At 40.1% G+C, this 23531-nt stretch overlaps 1 protein-coding gene across 7 annotated transcripts in view; it reads left to right on the plus strand.

The window, feature by feature from the left end:
• TUB (TUB bipartite transcription factor) overlaps window positions 1–23531 on the plus strand; it is a 92007-nt gene that overhangs the window by 7788 nt on the left and 60688 nt on the right. For all 7 annotated transcript variants that reach the window (XM_065635948.1, XM_065635947.1, XM_065635946.1 and 4 more), the window contains exon 2: window positions 22981–23032. In XM_065635948.1, the coding sequence (XP_065492020.1) occupies window positions 22981–23032 (52 nt within the window). The remainder of the gene's footprint in view (window positions 1–22980; window positions 23033–23531) is intronic.

Below are 23531 nucleotides of genomic sequence, written 5' to 3' on the forward strand. Positions count from 1 at the left end.
TGCAAGTGAAATACAGATATGTCTGTATTTCGTCCATGTTTAGGAAAGGGATCAAAACAGGTCTGTCTTTTGAATTTGGTATCCGTTTGAAAGCAAAATGAGTAAAGATAAAGGCTAGATATTTCTGTTAATGGTACCTGTGCCACAGCCAGAAGCGTAAGGAAAAGTAGTCTCTCCTTTTTTCCAGAGCAGGTTGTTCCTAACCGACACACTGCAGCAACATTTTCACTTGTCTGCAGTAACAAAAACCAAAACAAAACAACTACATTGTGTTGTGTTGCATTTCTCCCTTCTGAAAAATTGAGGAAGTTATTGGATATATTGTAGAAATTAAAGAATAGATAACTGGTCTGGACAATGACTTAGACTAACTGCTCAGGACAGGCTGAGTGACAACTGAAAGACTAAGACACTTTCTGTACCTTGGAATGCATCCCACTGTTTTTGGCAGATGTAAATCCCAAGACTCAAGCCAGAAGCGTGAATTTCCATTAAACAATCTTTTGCAGACCTAAGGATTGTATGAACTCTCATATGCCAACCTAAAGCTTCAGGTTAGTAATAAGGGTAAATAATGCATCTTTTGGGACACTGCACCTGTAGTGCTGCGTTAAATAACATTAAAGATGTCTCTACACACGAGTGAGTCAGACCTTGATAATGGATTCTTCCAGGCAACTGAATTTTAAATCACTTCACTGGATGTTGCTGCAGATTTAAAAAGTGAGGTCCAAGGTTCTAGAGGAAGTTTTTGTGCTTGCCCTAGAGTAAGACTAGCTTTGTTTTATTGCCTGTCCTTAAGGCAGAGCTCAGGTGCCTTTGTGTATTGCGTATCATTAAATCTATGCAATGATGGAACACGGAGAACCCTGTAGTTTTGCTTGCTGCTGAACTGGTTAAATTCTTTCCTTCTGTATTTGATCTCTGTGGTATGTCCATGCTGCATACTGCACTGCAGTAGAGGGACACTTGGCCGAGCTGCACATGAGCCAACACAGACACTGAAAGCCGTACAACAACATCAGAAAGGCAGAAGTGATTTACTCCTCTGAGGAGCAGTGCAGTTCAGCCTGTGAGGAGCCAGGGACTACCATAGTTAAATCATTTCCAGTATATGTGTTAGCTTGTTTACAGCTAGCTGGGTATCTGTCATAGCACAGTTCATGATATGAATGTAACTTTTAATTTAAAATTAATTATTTGGTCTAAACTAAGGTTGTTAATTTTTAGCTCTTAAAAGCACTAGCCACCTATGAGTGACATAACCTAGCCTCTTGCTTTTCAGAATACTAGGATAGTTCTTCTTAGATATGCCAGATATATCAATTATGGAATACTGAATTAATACCTAGAGAAACTGGGCCATCATATCAGTGCAAAAAGATCATGACATTGCTAGAAGTTTGAGGCATCCTGGAAGATGCCTTTTAAATGTTATCTACTTCAAATAATTATATAGTGTAGCTTTCTGGCCCTGTTGATGCAGCTTGAAAAACTGTTAATTATTTCCTTGGGGCTTGAAGATCACTCATAGATTTTAAACATCAAGAAAAACCAGCACAGGAGAAATTTAAATGAAATGAAAGGTTCTCCCTTTCTCCTTTCCTTTCTTCTGTCCCCTTTTCCTTCCTATTTTGATTCTCAGGTACCTTCTGTTATTTATTCATTTAATGCTATATGCTTGAGGCTTTGCAAGATAGAGGTTGTTCTGAGTAGTATTGAAAAGAAAAAGGTTTTTCAGTCCTTTGCACTCTGTGTTAGAATGATTTCCAGAGTATTCTATTGGAAAAAATGTGAAATTACATTTGCATAGCCTGCAAAGTGGGATATGCAAGTTCAAGAGTTCAAGTCTTTGCCCTGTGTGTTGTATTCTTTAGAAAGGTATTTCTAATACTTCAGATGAGTGCCTGGACTTTCAGGTTATTTGTTGGTGTGGGCTGGGCTTGTTCCCCCCATCCTTCTGAAATTTTATCCTGGAAGTCAGGAGGTCACCGAGTTTACAAGGTTTGGATTTGATAAATTGGTGTTCTTTTACAAAGACTTCTGGCAAAAGAATCCGGTGAACTCTAGACTTGGTATGAAAGATTTTAGGTCTTAGAAAATTAATTTTACTTAAATAAATTACAATTTCTGAGAGCAATCACTTCATGGAAGTGATACCAAATAATGTAAGCCATAACAAAACATGAAGGAGATAGTAAAAGCAACTAGGAGCTCATTGGAAATGACTATCCAGTTGCTGGACTTTCAGTCTATTAATTGTTGCATTCCATTGAAATATAAAGATTTGGTAATGCACAATTTAGGAACACATGCAGAATAGCTGTATCGTAGCATTACGCTGGTACAGGCCTTTCAAAGGATGGAATGTAATGCTACATAGGGAGCCTTGAAAAGCCTATTGCTGGATTTTCAAGAGTGCTCAGGGTCACTCTGATTCTTTGCTCATGTTATTTCCTAATCATGAGCCTATTTGAAAATCTGAAGCTTCTGTTGAAAATAATGTGGTGGGGAGAGGAGGAAGGAGAGTGAATATTGTGCTGCCCAGTCAAAATGACAACCAGCGTATAACACGTTGCAGTTTTTATGTGTTCTTTGGCAAGAACAACTCATTCTCCTCTGAAAAAAGCTTATTCTGAAGAAAAATGTAAGATACATTAGAGGCATAGAAGTTTTCACTGCATTGCATGATGAATTGTAAATGTGCCAAATTGACATTGCGAGGAGTTCTCAAAGAAATTCTCCGTGCGCTGGGATGAAAACTCAGCCCCAAAGCTTTCAGTTTACAGCTGGCTCTGCAATTGCATTTACTATGGACTTGGATTAACAATGCCAAACATGACTGGCTATTGCAATAAATAGTAAATAGAAAGGTGGTGTTCTGTATGATTTTTATTTTCACTGTGCACGTGATGACTTCAGTCTTGTTGCTAATTTTTTGTCAAAATGGCTATGATATTGTTTCTGTAATTTTTATTTTCACTTCATTAGAATAGATCTATAACTAACAGTGATTGATTCACTATTAATAATTCCCTAAGTTATTTACTTTGTGAAATGAAAGACATTTGTTTTCTTTTTAAATCACAAAATGCCTACCTCTGCATTCTTATGATACTGAATACTTAAGGAAACTTATTCAGCTTGTTTCTGTCGTTCTTTCCCTTTTTATGTGAGTTCCCTGTATCTGGAAATTTGATCTGCAGTGTTCTGTCCAGTGAGCTGTCAAATGGCTGATGATGGTTTTGGGGAGAATAGCGTATGTGCTGCTGGGAGGGTGCCTGGACATAATATTGATTGGGTTGAATTTGTCAGTAAGTCAATGGCAATATTTCCTTATTTTGCAGCTCTTCTTAAATGAAATATTTTAATAATCATAAAGCAGATAAATATTTGATCAGGATTTCAGGTCTGTGCTTCCATCCAGGAGCTGTCATCAAAAGTCTTTCTAAAGCAGATTTGCAGATTCAAGCAAAGGTCCTTCTGTCAGCACAAGGGAGCAGGGAAGAGCAGATGTGGCTCACCAAGCCATGTTCCATCATTTATCAGCAGTCCTGGCTAACCAGGGAGGTCCCAGTTGACTGGAGGTTGGGAAATATGACGCCCATCTACAAGAAGGGCTGGAAGGAGGATCTGGGGAACTACAGGCCCATCAGTCTGACCTTGGTGCCAGGGAAGGTCATGGAAAAGATCATCCTGAGTGCCATCGTACAGCACAGATAGGACAACCAGGTGATCAGGCCCAGTCAGCATGGGTTTATGAAAGACAGGTCCTGCTTGACTAACTTGATCTCCCCCTGTGATAAGGTGACCTGCTTAGTGTTTGAGGGAAAGGCTGTTGATGTTGTCTACCTAGGCATTGGTAAAGCCTTTTACACCATTTCCCACAGCATTCTGGAGGAGAAACTGGCAGCTCATGGCTTAGATGGGTGTGCTCTTCGATGGGTGAAGAACTGGCTGCATGGCCAGACCCAAAGAGTTGTGGTGAATGGAGTCAAATCCAGTTGGTGGCTGATCACGAATGGTGTTTCCCAGGGCTCAGCATTGGGGCCAGTTCTGTTTAATCTCTTTATCGGTTATCTGGATGAGGAGATTGAGTGCACCATTACTAAGTTTGCAGGCAACACCAAGTTGGGTGGGAGTTTTGATCTGCTGGAGGGTAGGAAGGCTCTACAGAGGGATCTGGTCAGGATGGATCAATGGGCTGAGGCCAACTGTAAGAGTGGTTGGAAAGCTGCCTGGCAGAAAAGGACCTGGTGGTGTTGGTTGCCAGCGGCTGAACATGAGCCAGCAGTGTGCCCAGGTGGTCAAAAAGGCCAACAGCATCCTGGCTTGTATTGGGAATAGTGTGGCCAGCAGGAGCAGGGCAGTGATCATCTGCCTGTACTCAGCACTGGTGAGGCTGCACTTCGAATCCTGTGTTCGGTTTTGTGCCCGTCACTACAAGAAAGACATTGAGGTGCTGGAGAGAGTTCAGAGAAGGGAACAGAGCTGGTGAGGGGTCCGAAGCACAAGTCTGATGAGGAGCAACTGAGGGAACTGGGGCTGTTTAGCTGGAGAAAAGGAGGCTGAGGGGAGACCTTATCGCTGTCTGCAACTACCTGAAAGGAGGTTGTAGCATGGAGGGTGTTGGTCTCTTTTTCCAAAGTAACAAGTGATAGGATGAGAGGAAATGGCCTCAGGTTGCACCAGGAGAGGTTCAGATTGGATGTTAGGAAAAACTTCACGGAAAGGGTTGTCAGGCATTGGAACAGGCTGCCCAGGGAAGTGGTGGAGTCACCATCCCTGGGGGTGTTTAAAAGACATATAGATGAGGTTCTTAGGGACATGATTTAGCAGTGGACTTGGCAGTGTTAGCAGTTCAACTCGATGATCTTAAAGGTCTTTTCCAACCTATATTAAAAAAAAAAATATAGTGTTCTCTGGGGAGCTGCATGGTTTGCAAGCCCACATATCTTCAGCCTGGTGGGTGAGCAGACTCTGATCGCCGCTGTGGTCACTGTCGTGGGGCTGGCAGTCCAGAGCAGCACGCTGCGTGCTCCCAGCTTTCCATGGGTAAAGAGCATGTGCACTGGAGTACAACGCTATCCCGGAATGGTAAATGCTTCAGAAGGGTCATGTAGAGGAAGCTGTTGTTGTCTTACGCATTTCTGGCTTGCTCATGCCAGCAGCTTTTTTTCCATAATTCCTGGGCTGAACAACTCATGCTGTTCCAGTTTTGGCTGGGTCCTGACAGAGCAAGGAAACGGAGCCCTCCAAGTCTGGCAGAATGAAGCTGATTGACGCTCGGTGGATGATCCTGCAGGCTGAAATGGCTCACCTTGTAACCTCATGTCCTAGGATAAACGCAAACTCATGGCTTGTGCGTTGAAATATTAGAGCTATGACAAATGTGCAAATAACAGTGATCACATGCTGCAGCAATTAGACATTTTGTGCAGTAGGCAATTAGTGTTCAGTAAAGAAATGAGAAGATACACAGTCATACATATTCATCTGAGAGGAGCAGAAAAACATCTGCTGGTATGTGTGTGTTGATTAGACCCAAAGGGGGATCTTATTTGCACTCTTTTTTTTAATGGTCCAACAGCTAAAATGATACTTTCTGCTTAACTCAAATGCATTTGGAAATATGTTCCTACAGTGCCAGAAGTGGTTTAATTACATCTGATATGGCTAAAAGGCATCTCCAGCTCTGCCTGATACAGCTTCCTCTCTTGGAGAGTACACGTGCTCACTTCTCATTCCAACTGTTGTCTCCTTTTCCTGGCACACAACACCTGGTGCATTACGGGGTGGCCGTGGCTCGAGAGCCGAGTGCTACGGGTCCCTCGGTGCTCTGGATGCACCTTGACGTGGAGCTGCGGTGCAGGACCCGGCGTGTCTCACCCTCGCGTACCACTGTGCGTGGAGCTGGGGGAGCCGTGCACAGACCGGTGTGTTAACCCGCTGTCACCGATGGGGACACTGCACACACAGCAGAACGATAAAAACTCAGTAGCGAGATCAGGGAAGGAATTATCTTTGCTTTGTCTTCCACTTCCATCCTCATTGCCTCTAAAACAGGTTATCTTTTTTATTTCTTTCGTATTTCTGTCTGTCTGTTTATAAGGAATCTAAATTAAGACAGTAAGAACTATACACATGTAGACAAGAAAAAAATGAACACAGTAAACTTTCTTCATGTGTTGAGGTTGGCACAGATGTTCTGCACATACCCATAAGAAATGATCCTAGGTTCAGTGCAACTTTCGAAGTCAGAATTCCTATAGCTGCCATTCATAATATTTTCCTGTGTGGATTCTCATTAATAATATTACTGAGCTGAGCCCAAAACCTTCCTTTCCACAGAGAGGCCATTTAATGTCTGTGCTTCTACCCAGCTGCCACCCTCATCACAAGATCAGTTGGACTTAGAAAGATGTACTGCTCTTTAATTTTGGCTGAGATTAATCAGCTGAAGAAAAAAAATAATAGACATTGTGAACATGTAAGTCTTTCTTCCTGAAGAATCCAGACAAAACCCCTCATTATACAGATGCTGAATTGTCAGTAAATGAATTTGAAGTTCAGGTGCTCTGGTCAGTTTTTATTACAGAATCCTTGTAAATGAGAATTCTTTTTGAAACTTCCAGAGATACACTTGTTCACTGCTTTCTTGTCTTCTACTCTTATGCAAAATGTAGCATTAATACACGTTTTATACGAGATAGAGAAGAAAACTTAAATACTTCTCTGACAAAGACCTAGATGTTTTAAATTAAATTCTACTTGCATGGTATGATTTGCTTCCTCCTCTAGAAAATCAACAACCAGTCTGATAATCACACAGTTCTATTCACATTTTACTCACATTTTAACTGAAGATGTTTCATTGGAGGGAACTAGAAGGCTCAGGAGTGTGTCTACCAACAAGCCTGTATGTGGCACTTCGGTCCCCGGTGGGGATTGCTTTTGCTGTAATTGTTGCTAACGGGCATCTGAGCAGGTGAAGTGGAATAATTAAAATGACAACTTCAGCCACATATTAAAAAAAAATATGAAAAGGATGGTGAAAAGCCCTTGCCTGTAATGGTTTGCTACTGATGTCACAGCACCTGAACAGCTCTTTGTTCAATAAAAACCCTTTATGTCTTAATCCTCCAGCCTTCACTTCACAACAAGTAAACACAAGCTTGTCAGTCTCCTAGCTTTGTATGTTTTACTGTGCTTTTGTATCCACAAAAAAGTGCTGATAAACTTCTGTACTGTTTGTCAACACAACCTTTCTTTAGCAGTTAATCTGATCTACTTCAGCTGTGATCTGTTTAGTTACACAAAACCTTGTCTCTAGACTTTTTAAAAGACACACTGAAGCAAATTACATTATACTTGTTTTCTTTGTTGAAAAATGGAAAGCACAAAATCCAAAACCTGTACTATCTTGAATTACCTCAGGACCTGTTTCTGTCATGCTTAGACAAATCTGCTACCAAGAGCCTGGCTCTCATCCTCCCCAAAGCTGTGCAGGTTTTGAAATTAGAAATGGAGGAGGTTTTATACAGACTTTAAAAAAATTATTATTAAAACATTTGGGATGGGAAACAATTTGCACTTTTTCTGAATACATGGAAAGCGACCTTTACAAAAATCTAGATTCTGGTTATTCTTTCTATCTTGAAGCTATTTTTGGCAAGTTGTAAACACACAGAATACAGTATGTCTCACAATATGAGTATTGAAGATTGGTTTAAGCTCCACAGGTTGAATTCACAGGTTGAAATTCAGTGTAGGACTATTATGCATCTTTCCTTTAAAAAAACAAAGTAAGTAATAAGAAACAAAAAATCCAAACCCAGTGATACCCAATCTTCTGTACATCTGAATTATGTTTTAAAAAGGAGAATTTGTCTATTCTATGCAGTAAGTAAAGAGTCAATAGATTTTTTCCAATGTTATTTCTGGCCAGTGAATGTATCTTTGTCTTTCTATGGTTTCATAATATGCCTGAATCTTAGAGAAAAGAGAAGAAAAAGACAAGGGAAACAATTTTTGTCTTAATTGGTAAATGAACTGCAGTGTTCTCAGTATCTGTATTTAGCATGAAAACAGCCATTAGAATTGCAGATTTTGATAGCCATTTTGTTTTGAGGAACTGACAAACGTACAATTTGCAATCCTATGTAATTATAATCTGATTCTAGAGAACTGTAATTTCTACCAATATCTAGAAATACATCCTTTGAGCCTAAATTTTCTGAACACTCTGTGCAGGGATTAATGGCACAACCTTAATGAGAATAATACTGCTTAATTCCTTGGATATCACGCTGGTATTGTATCATTTATCAATTTTGAGAGGTCAAATTATACTGAATATCTGCAGTAGCATATGACTGGCAAAGAATGCTTGTTGTTTTGTATGATAGCTCTTCTTTGGTTTATAAAACATGGAACCCTATTTGCCTAGCAATTTTCACATGGTGAAAGAGAAAAATAATGCTTAACCCGCGTAAGAACAGTTTAAAAATAGTAGATTGGATAAATGCTGAAATATTTTTTTGATCTAATGCCTTTGGATATTTTGTTACAGGTGACAGCAGCTTGCCAATTTAAGAAAAAATATACCTGAAGTTGACACACCTTTTTAAAACTAATTATCTTCTGCATGCTTCATTTTAAAGAAAAGCTTACTTTTGTGTGTAAAATGTTTGTGCGAGCCCTAGGAGTTTTCAAAACAATCAGAAAAAGCATCTTACTCTTTTTGTCTTTATTTTTTTTCTCCTTTTTGGTTACTGTTTGATGGAGCTGGTGAATATTTGATAAGCAGTTTAAAAAACAAAGGTAAAAATTAATGATTTGCTATCAGCCTTTTCTTTTGGCGTTCACCACTTCACATGCTAAAAGCTTTTATTTTGCTAATACTTAGCCATTTGAGTGATCCATTGGCTCAAATGGCAAAATTTATGTCCGGCAATAACAATTTTATTAGTCTGTTCAGGATCAGAGCCCTAAAAATTAGGTGGTGTGTGTGTATCAGACCCTATTTTCAGTTTACTTCAAATATTCTTCAAATATTTCAAATTTTCTTCAAATAGTGATCTAGAGTCTGCAAGGTCTTGTGTAGGTGACCAATGGAGTTTCTTGTACAGCACCACATGGGCTGTTCATGCAAAGATGTTTTCAAACCTGGAACAGTAATTTGGAAAAGTTAGAAGTAGTTAGAAATATGAATTAGTTGCGTCATGATAATTGGCTCTTAAATTTCCAGTAATTTGATAACTGTGTCTACTATAAGCTGTATACTGCAGGGGAGAATTTCAGCTGGAAATCCAAAGCTTTTTAGGGACACCAGTTCCCAGTTCTCTGAAGCTGTGAGTCTGCATGGTGTCTGGCTCCTCTGCCACAGCCTTTCCCACAATTCTCATTTCTTGCGAGCAGCACACGTTCTTGTCCCTTCCAACTCAGGACATTCTATGATTCATCTTGAAATGAAGGATTGTTATATCAAAACACTGCCCAATGCTGAAAGTATCCAACATTTGAGTCATACTAGTTAATAAGGATAGTTCTCCAAACTGTTTAAAAAAAATATTAGTAGATTTCCAGATTTTCTCTCCCAGCTGTGTTTTGTTTTGTTTTTTTATCTATACATGTATCTGTGTATACATAGTTAAATATGAGGAAATAACATCTTGCCTGGTGGTTTGTTTTTTTTTTTTCTGAGACGTCAAGCTGGGCAGAGCAGATAATGTATTATCTTTATCAAGTCATCACACTTCTTAGTAATTAAATGCTTTTCTGTATTTTTCCATTTATATGTGTCTACAGCAAGCTATTTCACATAGCTCTTCATACCTCCACACAATAAAGTGCTGAGAGAACAATCCAGAGTGATTATTAGACTAAATGACAACTTCACTGGAGGCAGTTTAGGAGAACCAAAGACAACTTGATAATCAGTTAGAGGTCGCCTTGCCAGGGTATTCTGGGTTTCTTATTTGCTGAAATATTAATGCCGTATACTATTAATATATCTAGAACAACACGGGGGAAAATCTCAGCGTGTAACCCCCTCGCTGTATTGTATATGCTCTACCTTCTGTAGTTTCCCGTAATTTTCAATTCGCGATGTACATGTGCTTTCTGGTACTGTCCTTGGGAATGAAGCGTCTTTCAAGTGTGCTGCATTGCCATGAGATTCTGATTCAAGATGTGATTAAAGGCTTCCTGGCTTAACACATAGGCTTGATAGTAGAACTTAAAACTTTGCACATCGGGTGGATTTGTGTGTTTTCACGTTTAGTATCAGGACAGATCATTCTAGCTGTGGGAATCGTACAGCAGGAAAGACTGCCGCAACTCTGGAAACAGAAGCTTTGTGTGAGAAAGTATCAGAAATGGAGCCAAAAGATCGCAGTGTAGATTTCTGTAAACTGTTGGAGATTTCTGAGTTGACACATATTGTTTTAGATTGTATTTTTGTGCCAAAATTTTGATGACAGAAGTGGGCGGCTTTAAGATCTGAAATTTTCCTGTTGCGTGGCACAGGAAGAGCCCAAGCTTGTTTTCACTTCCTAATATCATTTCCCTCAGTACACTTACGTAGGTAAAAGATGCCTCGTAATTGTCAGATATAAAAGAAATAGTCACAGAATAGTCAAGAAATATAGTTGGGACTCTGATGATTCACAATGGAGATAGAAATAAAAATATTCTGATAACAAATATTTGATCTGTTTTAAATTTGACTAATTTATTTGAAATACTTAAAGCTAATATGCTAAACTAGGTATATACATTCAAATTGGTGAGCACAGTTAATATTTATGAAAATCACAGATAATTAAAAGGTACACAATGTACATATCTTAGTATGCAACAAAAAGAGGTATGTTGCATGGCTATGTTGAGTCTGTTACTTGATGTGACACTTCCAAGTACTTATAAATGTAGTAAATGTATTTTACTATTAGAAGGACTATCATTTTGCCAATTTGAAACACAAAAATGCCTGCCAGCACATTTGGGATTAAATGAAATATGGTCAGAATACAGAAATATGGTATAATGGTATAATAATAATGGTATAATGGTATAATAATGGTATAATGGCTCAAGTTAGGTTTTTTCCTAAAATGTGTCAAAAAGTATTTGTTCCTTTTCCTAAGTATTCTTTCCTTTTCCTAATATGTCGTATGACATGAGATTCTGTATAGTATTATTCCTTGTTATGCTTTTCCTTCCTGGTGTTTTTTTTTTTTTCTTTCTACTATTATTTTTACTAGAGAAAGCTGGAAACTGACACAGGCAGAAATTTGCCTGTAGTAGTTCAGCTTCCTTGGCTGGTAAATACACACAGATGTGGAGCAAATCACTTAACGTAGCAAAAAGAAAAAAAAATGCTGATAAGAGAGATATGGATTCGATAGGTGGACTGTTTGGTGGATGAGGAACTGGCAGGATGGGCACATCCAGAGGGTAGTGGTCAATGGCTCAGTGTCGAGATGGAGATCAGTGATGAGTGGTGTCCCTCGGGGGTCCATACTGGGACCAGTGCTGTTTAGTATCTTCATCAACAACACAGACAGTGGGATCGAGTGACCCTCAGCAAGTTTGTGGATGACACCAAGCTGAGTGGTGTAGTTGACACACCTGAGGGATGGGATGCCGTTCAGAGGGACCTGGACATACTTGAGAAGTAGGACCACGTGAAGCTTGTGAGGCTCAACAATGCCAAGTGCAAGGTCCTGCACCTGGGCCAGGGCATCCCCCAGTATCAAGACAGGCTGGGGGATGAAGTGATTCAGAGCAGCCTTGCGGAGAAGAACTTGGGGGTACCTGTGGATGAAAAACTGGACATGAGCCAGGAATGTGTGTTCACAGCCCAGAAAACCAACCCTATCCTGGGCTGCACAACAACAAGAAGCGTGACCAGCAGGTTGAGGGAGGTGACTCTGCAATGGAGAATAATGCTCTTCAGGTTGCTTACTCACAAGATCATCTTTTCAGAGCGATATGATAAATTACAAAAGATTAGATGTGTAGGTTCTTTTGAAATTATCTCTGAGTGCTGTAGACATTACTATGTTTTAGAAAGGAGTGAACATCTCTGTCTCATTAAAGGAAAAAAAAAAAAAAAAGGAAAAGAGTCCCCATCCCAACTTTGTTGTTGCTACGCTTTTCTAAGATTGTATTAGTACTTGGAAGACTCCCTCAGAAAAAGAGTCTCTTTCATGCAGGCACTGTATATGCACATTGTGAAAACAATTCTCTGTCTCCAGGAGTTTATCGTTAAAAGTCCTGACCTGAAAGGGTTCATACACGTGTATATTTTTATGCCATGTGAAATGAGTGGGAACACTTTCATGAGACTCAATTAGCATTGTTTGGGATCAGGGCCCAAGTATGGGGATCAGACTGTACGGAATAAATGCCCCATCTGCATAGAGTGCCGTTAGGAGTAATGACTTAGTTTTCATTATTGGGTACCAATCTAGGCCAAATGATGTTTGTTACTTTTTCCAGCCATCAACATCTTACCAGTCTTGAAATCTGTATCATATACTCAGGCATCAGGGTCTGACAAACTCCTTTTTCCACTGAAAAGGTTGTCCAGGGTTGTCAGAATTTGCTGCTTATACAGAAGGTAATTCCAGAGAATGAACTCAAACCAAAATGAAAAATCTGCTTTCTTCAGTTCCAGCAAATGAATACTAGATTGTATTATAAAGATAGCATGTGTGGGGGGAAGAAGTGACAAAATATTTTGTTTCAAGGTTAGTGTTTATCGTGAAGTGACATGTCTTCCCTTAGAAACTGTATTCTATAGAAACCGTAAAACCGCCTGTAAAATGGAAAAAGGAGCTTGGCTGTTCACTCACGTCTCCTATCAGAGTTGTAATTCTTACTGTATTTGTCTTCAGTTTTGATTGTTAAAGCAGCTTTTGCCTTCACATTTTCAATAAACTGATAGCTTAATTTTACTGTTCCTTTAAAAATCTAACAAATACAACTGCATCTCTTTCCTATCCTGTCCTAAACACATTGGTAGGCCGTGGGATCTGTTGATAAGTTGCTGCACTGGTGTATTACCTCAGGTATCTCTTTGAGCAGCAGTGTATTTGATGTACATATGTGTGCTGTGTTCACACGCCTACTGCAGGAGAAGCCTCTCTGAACACCTGCAACAGTGACCCTCTCCTTGGGATCAGTCTTTTGTTTGCTAAACACTTCACGATAATACTAGTATTTGGAAGGCCAGCATTGTTTTTAGGTTAGTTACTGTACTGTAGTGATTCGTTCTTACATCACAAAGGTATTTCCAAGAGGTGCTAAGACTAGTTAATCCCATTTTACAGGTGTCTTGGAAGGTTATACTGTTTGATGTAATGTAGGTCCAGTATGCCGTCAACTGGAGAAAACCATGTTTCATAGAACAGGTGTAAGAGAGGGAGGGAAAGAAGCCAGCAGTCATCTTACGCAGGTTTTCTCTTGATTGGTTTCACGGTCTTTTCCATATCAGAATCACAGAGGTCTGTCCTAGGTGACATCTTTACCAGTGCAGCAGTACTGGAGTGGAAGAGTTGTCCTGGTCCTTGGAGGTCCAGGCAGAGGACTCCTGTTCTACAGTGTATGTAAGACCAATCTCCCCATCCAGACAATACTTCTCCCTAATTTTTGTTGTTTGTTGTGGTCGGGTGCTTCGCACGTTAATGAGTTGGGTTTTTTTGTGCATGTATTTTACTTTTTTAATGACTGAGGTTGGTACAAGTTTGGTACTGAGAGAGAAATCTGACAGTTTGGCTGGATCTTTGCTGTGGCTGGCAGTGATGTGTTTTCAATAAATGCGCTTCCTGAAAGTCATGTCATTTCTCATCTGGATCCATCTGCATTGCAGGTAGTGTATCTCCAGGTCAAGTTTGTTGTTTTGTTTGGTTTTGTTTGTGGTTTTTTCCTTCCCAATTTGCTCCTGTTCAGGCACTTCTCATCTATCTACTTTAAATATAATTTTGGCATAGCTCACATAATATCCAAAGGCTATTGTATGTTTGTGCTTCATCAATCATATTTAGTAAATTCACCTCTTTCAGGACATAGATTTTCTTTTTAACATTGCACTCAGAGTTTGTTTGGGTTGAGGAAGGGCAAGAAATAGCCCACTCTTCCCTTAGGTGTTATTTTCATTACCTGCAATTTACTGCTGTGTGCTATCTTATTCACCCCTGTGTAACTGCAGAGAACAAATCTGTATCAATATTATAATAGTTCAACTGATCTTTCCAAGGCAATAGCAGCAGTCCCATAGTTCAGGTTATTTAAAACATGCAATGTGCTTTAGGGAATAGTTTTGCTTTTCCTCTTATTAGATCTTTTCCTGGCTTCTTACCATCCTCATTGAAAGCTGTCAGCCTATACATTTCACATCCTAAACTGTAGTTTCTTTTTCGCAGTGACTTTGGTTTTGTTCTTGGAAGGTGAATAGCAGTTTTCTGATTGAACTCAAAGCTGGATCTCATTAATACAAAGCATATCTACAGTATCAGTAGAGCTCCTGTTGTTCCCTTCAGCACTGAGAGTTTGTCGGGCTGTTTGCCCTTGGCCAGTGCTTGGTTATATATATCCTGTAATACACCCATCTTTCAATGCATTTTTACCTGACTCTGTTGATTTATTTTTTAAAAAAACTCATTCTGAGTGAAATATTTAGACTAGATTTCTACAATTTCTGTTGGTTTCACATACCCCTGAAGTCATAACAATTGGAGATCTATTTTGATGAACTGTGCTAATTAAAACAGAACAAAAATACAATTGTGTGGTCATCCTGAGGATTTGGCTGCAGTTGAACTTAACAATTATCTACATGGAATTAAGAAAACCTATGAATGTGTGTTCCTGTTGTTACATTTTCTTTCAGTTAATCTGCCTGTATAATCTGCCATTTAGCTCAGCTGGGACACTGATGTTTTAGTTCTGTATGACATCCAAAGCAAGGACACTATTCACAGAATCTGGAAGGGTCCTCTGGAGTTCTCCAGTCCAGTGTCCTGCTCACAGCACAGTCAGCTGTAGGTCAGACCAGCTTGCTCAGGGCTTTATTCATCTGGGTCTTGAAAACGCCAAGGATGGAAACTGCACAACCTTTCTGGGTGCCTGGTATTACAAGTCAATGATTAGGTCTCTCCAAAATCGTCCTTTTTCCAGGCTGAACAAGACCAGCTCCCTCAACCTCTCCTCACAGTACAAGCACTCCAGCTCCCAGGCCTCCTTAGTTACCCTCCTTTGGGCTTGCTCAATATGATCAACATCTTTCTTGTATCGGGGGGCTCAAAACTGGATGTGGTTTTCTATATAGGGTCTCACAAGTGCAGAGAAAGGAAGGATGTTTGTTAATCACTTCCCTCGATCTGATGGCCGTGCTCCTGTCAATGCAGTGCAGGATGCTGTTGGCTGCCTTTGCTGCCAAGACGTGCTGCTGGATCATGTCCATCTCACTGTCCACCAAGAACCCAGGTCCTGCTTGGCGCAATGGTCCTCAGCCTGTATCGGTGTGGGGCACAGGGCTTTGCGTTTGTCCTTGTTAAATTCCGTAGGGCTCCTGTTGACCCATTCCTCGGGCCCATCGGTGTTCCTCTGGATGGCAGCTCCACCCCCAAGTATATTGACTGGTCCCCCCAACTTGGTGTCATCTCTGCAAATGTGACAAGGGTGCACTCAGTTGTCTCCTCCAGGTTGTTGATAAATATGTTCTCTCTTGCCTGGGTGCAAATACTTATCATATGACTGAGGAGGGATGGAAGAGAAAAATATTAACAAATGTGTGTTCTGTATTCTCTTACTGGAAAAATATAGAGTACTAAAAAGTTGGTTTTGTTCTTTTCAAATCCCCAAACCAGAACTGTTAGATGGACATAATGAGTGCCATAGATCTTAATGTACAATGGACATTTAGATAAACTTCCTTGAAGCAAGTAGGACCAGAAATTCAGGAAGATTTTTAAGCTACTTTGCCAGACGGGATTTGGAAAGAAAACAAAGCATTTGGTTCTGTAATTATTTGTGCGACTAAAATTTCAATCTCTGCTCTCAGCCATCTGCCCTGCAGACATTACCTTTAATGCCATTTGGCTCACTGGCACAGCATATGATCCTTGGCATCTTCTTGTTTCTTTGGCTGACTTGATGCTGATAATTCTAATACAAATATCTTTGTTCATATTCCTGCCTTTTTATCCCTGTCCGCTTGCTTTATCTCTTTTAGTCCTTTCAAGAGTCTTCAGAAGAGCTGCACAGGCAGGGGAAGCAATGCTGCATTCTTGGACCCGCATGCTTTTATTTACTGTGTGAGAGTCACAGTGAAACAATTTTATTCCTCCGAAGTTTCACATGGAGAAACGCAATCTTCATTTCTGCAGCAGCTGCGATGTCTGTGCTGTACTGGTCAGTGCACTGGTAACTGGTAGTGCACCAGTAGTGGTCGGCTCTTGCCCTCTCTACCGTATGAATGTGGCATGGGAGAAATCCAAGAGCTTCTGCTGTTGCTGCACTTGGCTGTAGAAGAGCAAACTAGGATTGAATGTCCTTGGGCTGCTCCTCCATGAAGAAGACGGCCAGACTTTTCCTGGCTTAGATGGCCCGGGAAAGAAGTTACTCATTTAACTATAAAGATAGCAGCTGCAGTTTTTACTCTAAATCAGATGATGGAGCAACTGCTTTGGAGTCAGAAAACCTTGATGATTCCCAGCATGAGAGGAGCCCTCACAGTCTTTTGGAGTGATTAGTTTCGTTTAAAAGTCTTTGATTAGGGTGTGTGTCTGATATAATAATCTTCACCCAAGAGGCTTCTGGTGAACTCAGCATATAGCATACATAGGGGAGCCAACCTTATTTTGTGTGGGGACTTGCAGGTGTTGGGACTTCGTAGAGATTGCTGGTTCACTGGTTAGCAATTGGTCAAATTTCTCTTCTTTGAAGAACCTAAATGTGTGCCATTCCCTCCGCAGCGTGAATTCAGCCTGCAGGTCCCTGACCCTGTTTCACGGTACGGTACTTTTACAGCAGCATTTCATCTGTTCTGCTGGAAAGCTTGGTCCTAAAAGCTTAACAGAAACACTATCCAGAGCAGTTGGGTTTTATTGAACTACAGAGACTTTATGGAAGTATAGATATTATAGAGAAGTGTAATTTGGTGAATATGACAGATGGTATCCAATAAGCCAATTCCTTTGCAGGAATTTTATTTTTGTATGTTTTTAGACTTCGTAATGTTCAAATGGCATATTACACCCATTCTAGTCCTTTTGAGTCAGCCTTGTTCTAAAAGATCCCATAACCTGCTTCTCTTAACATAGCAACATACCATCTTTATTCACAGCAAGAGTCACATGGAAAAGATCCGGGCGATCTTGAAGATTAGTCTTCCATGGTACATATTTTTTTCTTTCTATCTGGTTTGATCACCCATTGTTTTTGAATTGCAGTTGACAATATGGCAGAAGAAACTTGAGATTAAAATATCTCCTCTAATTTTCCACTGCCTCTGGTTTGGTGTTGTAAATGGATGTAATATTTTCTTATCTAATTCCTCATCTTTTTATAATGTGAACTGTTTGTTTCAGGATTTTTCCCTGACTATGAACATTTATTTTGCTTGTGCAAAGTCCCTGATTTCATGTGGAGTTTTTGGGTGCTGCTGTTAGTAATGTTTTATCATGAAGCAGCAGAAAGAGGTGCAAAGGTGACATTTTTAAACATGTGTGAAAGTTTAGTGGCAGTATGTGTCTTTGCGTGTTTGACCAGGAACACTTCTCACTGCCGTGAGTGCTGGGCTGCAGAGATGTGATAGATGTGATTTTGGACCTTTGTCCTGGTAAAAAAGGTATTGTCATGGAAAGTGTTCCTTTATGAAGCAGGAAGGAACAAAAACATTGTCTTGCTTTCAGGCAGAAACAATAGAGCTGCTTTACTGTGTCAGACTTTTTCCTTTAAAAAAATAATTATAATCAGTGACTACATGCAACTTGCACATTCTAATTGAAAACATTTCTTCTTGGTTATTTTTTCTTGCAATGGCGTACTGAAATGTGAGCAGTTTGCATGTTCAAACAGTAAAAGTGAAGTACTTGCTCTGAAATGTGTTGTTATTTGAATTAAGGCTTTCCCAATTTTACTTACATCGAAATCAGTCCATGTGGAATTGCAGTAAAATGTAGCAAGAGGTTGATTTATAGAAGCTCTTGCTTTCATCTCAGAAGTTTGTTGTGGAGTTTCATGTAATCACGAAGCTTCATCCCTAAAACCTGATTGATCTTGGGTTTCTTTCTAGTGATTTTTAAGGAATATAGATCACAAAGACCTTAGAATACTAAAATTCTTGCTTATATTTTTATCTTTGTTATGACATGCAGCAGTATATGAAAGTAATACTTTGACAAAAAGGTTCATTTAAAGTATTTCCCTTTAGAAAATAGGAGATGGGGATATTTGTATCAAATGCCATGTTTAAAAGGTGAAAATATGCTATTTAAATTTAATACTTAGGTCTCTGTGAGCCGTGGTCCAGGCTGCTAATATGAATCTTTAAGATATGTAGCTATAGGCTTGACTTCTTAAGCCCAACATCCAGTAAGCTCTAATGGGTTGGTTGCTCGAGTTACAAACAGATGAATGGGTCTTCCTTGGAGGAAATATACATAAGCTCTGATTTGTTAACTGAGTTTGGACAAGACTATTACTGCAAACCTGAAGTGCTGGTTTTGATATTATAGATAATGTAAAATTGCCCTTTGTTTTAAATGGGGTCTAAGCCATAGCCAAGATGCCAAGTGGATACATGATACTTGATCAAATGGGAGTAAGAGTGAACCTTGCTGGATCTTCAGGATGCTTCAGCATGCTCAGCAGATTGCTAATAGGTATGCATTCTCTTCAATAATTCAAAATTATATTTCTCTGTTAAGGCTGACTGAGTTTCATGCTGCTGCCGGGATTTTCTAGCATCCCATCAAACACATCAGCAGAATTGTTCTAACAGCCTTGCTCTCTCTGAGATTGTTTCCCACAGCTGTCCTGCCACGTTACAACCATGGTTTTTCCACCGTACTGGGCCTTTAGTCTCTGACCGTCCCCGTTATTTGGACCACTGAGCAACGAAACCCTGGTCACTTCTGAAATGGGGCAGGATAAGCTGGATCCTCACCATATGCACAAGTCTCACAGAGGAAAAAGCAATTGATTTCTGTTCTTTTTCAAAGACCAGGAAGGGCAGTGGCTGTGCTTCTGCTCCTCGACTTTTGTGTTTTCCAAAGAAGGAACAGGATAGGTTCTCTGCATTTCAGCTCTTGGACCCTGGAGCATCTCTCAGAGCGCGTGGACTGCCAGACGCTGTGGTGTGATTGTCTGCTAAGTGTTTCTGCGAGGTGTCACTGAAGTGTGAGAAAGGGTCAGTGGGGGTTACACATTTGCATCTCTGAGTCTACTGCAGGTGTCTTTAAAGGCAGCAGGAGTGAGGGCTCAATGGAATTGCTACAGGAACAAAGCTTATTATTTATTCATTTGTCTATCAATGTATTTAGTTAGTTAGTTATTAAAAACCTGATGTCTCTTACTGGCAAATCTTGGGAGTCACTCAGTCTTAGGAGAGTTCTTCCGTTGAAAATCAGGGAGTGTGAAATATTGGCCGCTAATCAGCAACTCCGAAGTCCATCAGTCCTGTAGAAAATATTAACAAAGTACATGGTCTTGAACTAGAATGCTCTGCTATTCTAGCAGGAGAGCAACGAAGATAATCAGGGGGATGGAACATCTCTCCTATGAAGACAGGCTAAGAGTTGGGTTATTCAGCCTGGAGAAGAGAAGGCTCCAGGGAGACCTTATTGTGGCCTTTCAGTACCTAAAGGGGAGCTACAAGAAAGCTGGAGAGGGACTTTTTACAAGGGCGTGTAGTGATAGGACAAGGGGTAATGGCGTTAAACTGGAAGAGGGTTGATTTAGATTAGATACAAGGAAGAAATTCTTCACCATGAGGGTGGTGAGACACTGGCACAGGCTGCCCAGAGAAGCTGTGGATGCCCCATCCCTGGGAGTGTTCAAGGCCAGGTTGGACGGGGCTTTGAGCAGCATGGTTGCTCCCATAGCAGGGAGATTGGAACTAGATGATCTTTAAGGTCCCTTCCAACTCAAACCATCCTATAATTCTATGATTCTGTGAACACGTGGGCTAAATTGGATCCTCTTTTCGTTTGGACTTGCATAACAATTATATAGGCATTAAGGCAGAACTGCAGCTTTTCACTGATACTGGCGTTGAAAAACTGTTAAAATAGACAGAGTTGGTGGTAATGAGATTACTTTTAAGGCCTTTTTTACACTGTGGAGGGTTCAAAAGAGTGGTGTGTCTGTTTAGTGGGAGTAAGGCATTCTCGTCCAAGTACAGTGATCTGGAGGGGGTGAGAATTGTTGAAATAACTGTATTCTGCTGAACCTTGTTATCACTGAAGAAAGCTGGAGTTCAATTTTAGTCGTTGAGTGTTATGACTTAAATAACGCAAGGCTTGTCGTTAATGCATATTTACACAAGGATTGTGGAAAACAACCCAGGACTTTATAAAATACAAAGTGAGAACCTCCATCCAGAAACTGTGGATGCGGGAGGTTCCTGGAAGTTCCAGACGAGCTTGTGAGCTGGTTTTCAAGGAATGCTGCTTTTGGTGTCAGCTTTGATCGCATGTGTTCAGAGGCTTCAAAAACAACGTCTTGCAGTAGAAGGGCAATATGGAGAGGTGTTTTAGCATTACAGCATCCACAGTTTTTTGGATGGAGGTTCGTTTTTTTGGCAGTCCTTTGGTGTGTCTGATAGTTGCTTTGCATTGGTGGAATGCTGAGTCGATGCAAATCACACCCTCCCTCTGACTGGCGTTTGCTATGGTGTTGCTTAAACTGCCATGTTTATCCTGGTAAGGTTGGGCATAAAGAGACATGAGGGAGCTGTGCTTGTTTGCCTGAACCTGAGTTTAGCTTGTGGTGGCTTCTCCGGGAGCCACAGGTGAGGTTTAGAACCCGACTGAGGACATCTCCCTGCTCCCTTGCTCCGTGCGGTGTGTTCTGCCAGGATACGGCGTGATGGGAAAGCAGAGGAAGCTCGAGTCGTCTGGAGCGCTTAGACACCTTGTCTGTGGTACAGAATTTAGAATTACAGCCAATCCCGCCTAACACTGAAAGCCATTATATTTACGTAAAGATAATTACTGAACTGGTGGTTTATGGGAATGTCTGAGATGTGTATATATAGCTCATTTAACATATCTGAGGGAGTCAGCATAGTCTGATTTATAAAGCAGAAGATGAGATCAGAGTTTTCTGCAAACGACTGGTGGGGTGGAGCGATACTGGCTCTTGACCTCTCTGGGTATTACAGCTGTCTGTGCATTGCTGCTCCTGCAGTTCTTATGGTCTGTATTAGCATCATTACATGGTTTTGGCTTTTTTCAAGCATTGTCTTTAATGAGGACGATTTGTTCAGGCCATTAAGCCTGAAACTTTATACTTAGGTGTCTTTTACTCAATTGTTTGGCCAAAGATATATATTTGGGTAGGTTTAGTTTCTAGCAGTGAAGCTAATATGTATTGCAGCTGTAGTGAGCACTCTTGAAACAAAACTGGTATTGTTCACCGTGGAGGAATGTGTCTTCTTTTTATCACTTGTTTCTGTAATTTATTGAACAAAGAATGCTTGGTGTAAAGCAGAACATTTTTGTGAGTGTGAGGGTTTTTTCTTTCTTTTTTTTTGGTGGACTATAGGTAATGCATTATCTCTGCGAGAGACTGTGTAATTTCTTACCCAAGATACTTGTACAGCATAGTTTCATTCTGTGGGACATCAGCTTTTTGTAACATACAACCTGACTATAAATTGTAAAAGGCTGATGCTATCAATAACGCGTAATTATCGGTCTTTGATAATGCTGGCATTGGAAAGGCGGCCTGCATGCCTTTATTAGCCATCCTATCCAACTCTACTATGATGTTGCTGTTTCCTAAAGAGTTTCTATTAATACATGGGGAGTCACATTTTTAATGAAACTTCCATTGCAATGCAATTTGGTTTTATGTGGGTCAGAATCCAGATTAGTTTGTCCTGGATTTCTTCTTTTTTATTTTTGATTGTTAAGAGTGCTTATAAAAAAGGGGCTAATCTTTTATAAAAATGTGTTGTAAGAGAAAATGAATTCTGCTTGTAAGAGGCAAATCGTGTTGTATAGAAGTATTTTCCTTGTAGATTATACATTACAGTTTAAAAGATTTAATTATCTATGCTCAATGTTTAACCATAAAGTTCTTACAATAGAGACCTTTGTTCTCCAGAAGTGTAGTCAGTAGTTTTATAAAATACTTCACAAAAATAATTTTCTGATTCCAATACCATTAGTTTTTAACATCTAATTAATGAAAGTGATTTCATGTGTAGGAGCTAATCTCCCAACTAGCAACAATTAGCAGAAAAAAATATGGCAATGCACAATACTGTTTGTGTTGCCAGTCTCTAAAATTGAAGGGCATGACAATCAGTATGACTTTTCAGATGTTCAGGAACAAATTCTGGTTTTCAGTGTGCAAAAGACTGGACAGTTAATTTTCCATATTTTTAAGTTTCTGTAATTTTAAATATTGCTGAGTCGCTAAGCAGCTTTCTTACACTCCTCACTTTTTATATGCTTTATATGCAAGTTTTCAATCAAACCTCCTTGCTGTGGATTTTGCGTTTCTTTGTAAAGTGGCTGAATATGTATTTTTATTGAATTTTATGACAACCCAAGTTTTTCATGGACTGCATTTAAATTCTCTTGAGCCAACTTTTGCAGGTTAGGGTGGGCAAACTTCCATGGAACATAGTGGTAGTTCCATATGGACAACTCCTGCAAAAGTTTGCTCCAGCGGTTGTTGTTAGGTGTTGTTTTGAGTGACAGATTTGTTCCAATGACATACTCTTTGTCTTTGCAGTGTTCTGGATGATGAGGGGAGCAGCCTGCGCCAGCAGAAGCTTGACAGGCAGGTAAGATTTTGGTGGGGGACCTACTTGCTCTCTAAAGTCTAGATCTTGGAGTAACGAAATCACTGCCAGATATATATGGTAATTGATGGAAAATTACATCCTCTGATTAGGGAATGCAAAAGAGAAGTCTGTGGGTTGCAGCTTACTTAGAAGTCTGACTTCCATTAAAATTTTCCTTATGACTGTGGTCTGAGTGATTCTCATTTTCACTGCCTTGGACTTGTTTTAAGCTGACTTAGAGTGTATTTGTTACCCCTTTGATGGACTAGAAAGGATAAGAGGTTCTGGCAGACGTGCCAGCCAACCGAGGTTTACCATGAAGTTCTTACATATTTTCCTTTTCGTTCCATGGATTTAGCACTTGTGGCCGTAAACTGGCAGCACTATGTGCTGTGTTGCCTATTTTGCTACTGTATTCCTACAGGACGCATACAAGAAACTGATTCAGAATCTGTCCCATGAAATCTCAGGGAATTTTGCCATCAAGTTTTAATGGGGT

The sequence above is a fragment of the Caloenas nicobarica genome, chromosome 5 (genome assembly GCF_036013445.1).
Source record: "Caloenas nicobarica isolate bCalNic1 chromosome 5, bCalNic1.hap1, whole genome shotgun sequence".
Lineage (NCBI taxonomy): Eukaryota > Metazoa > Chordata > Aves > Columbiformes > Columbidae > Caloenas > Caloenas nicobarica.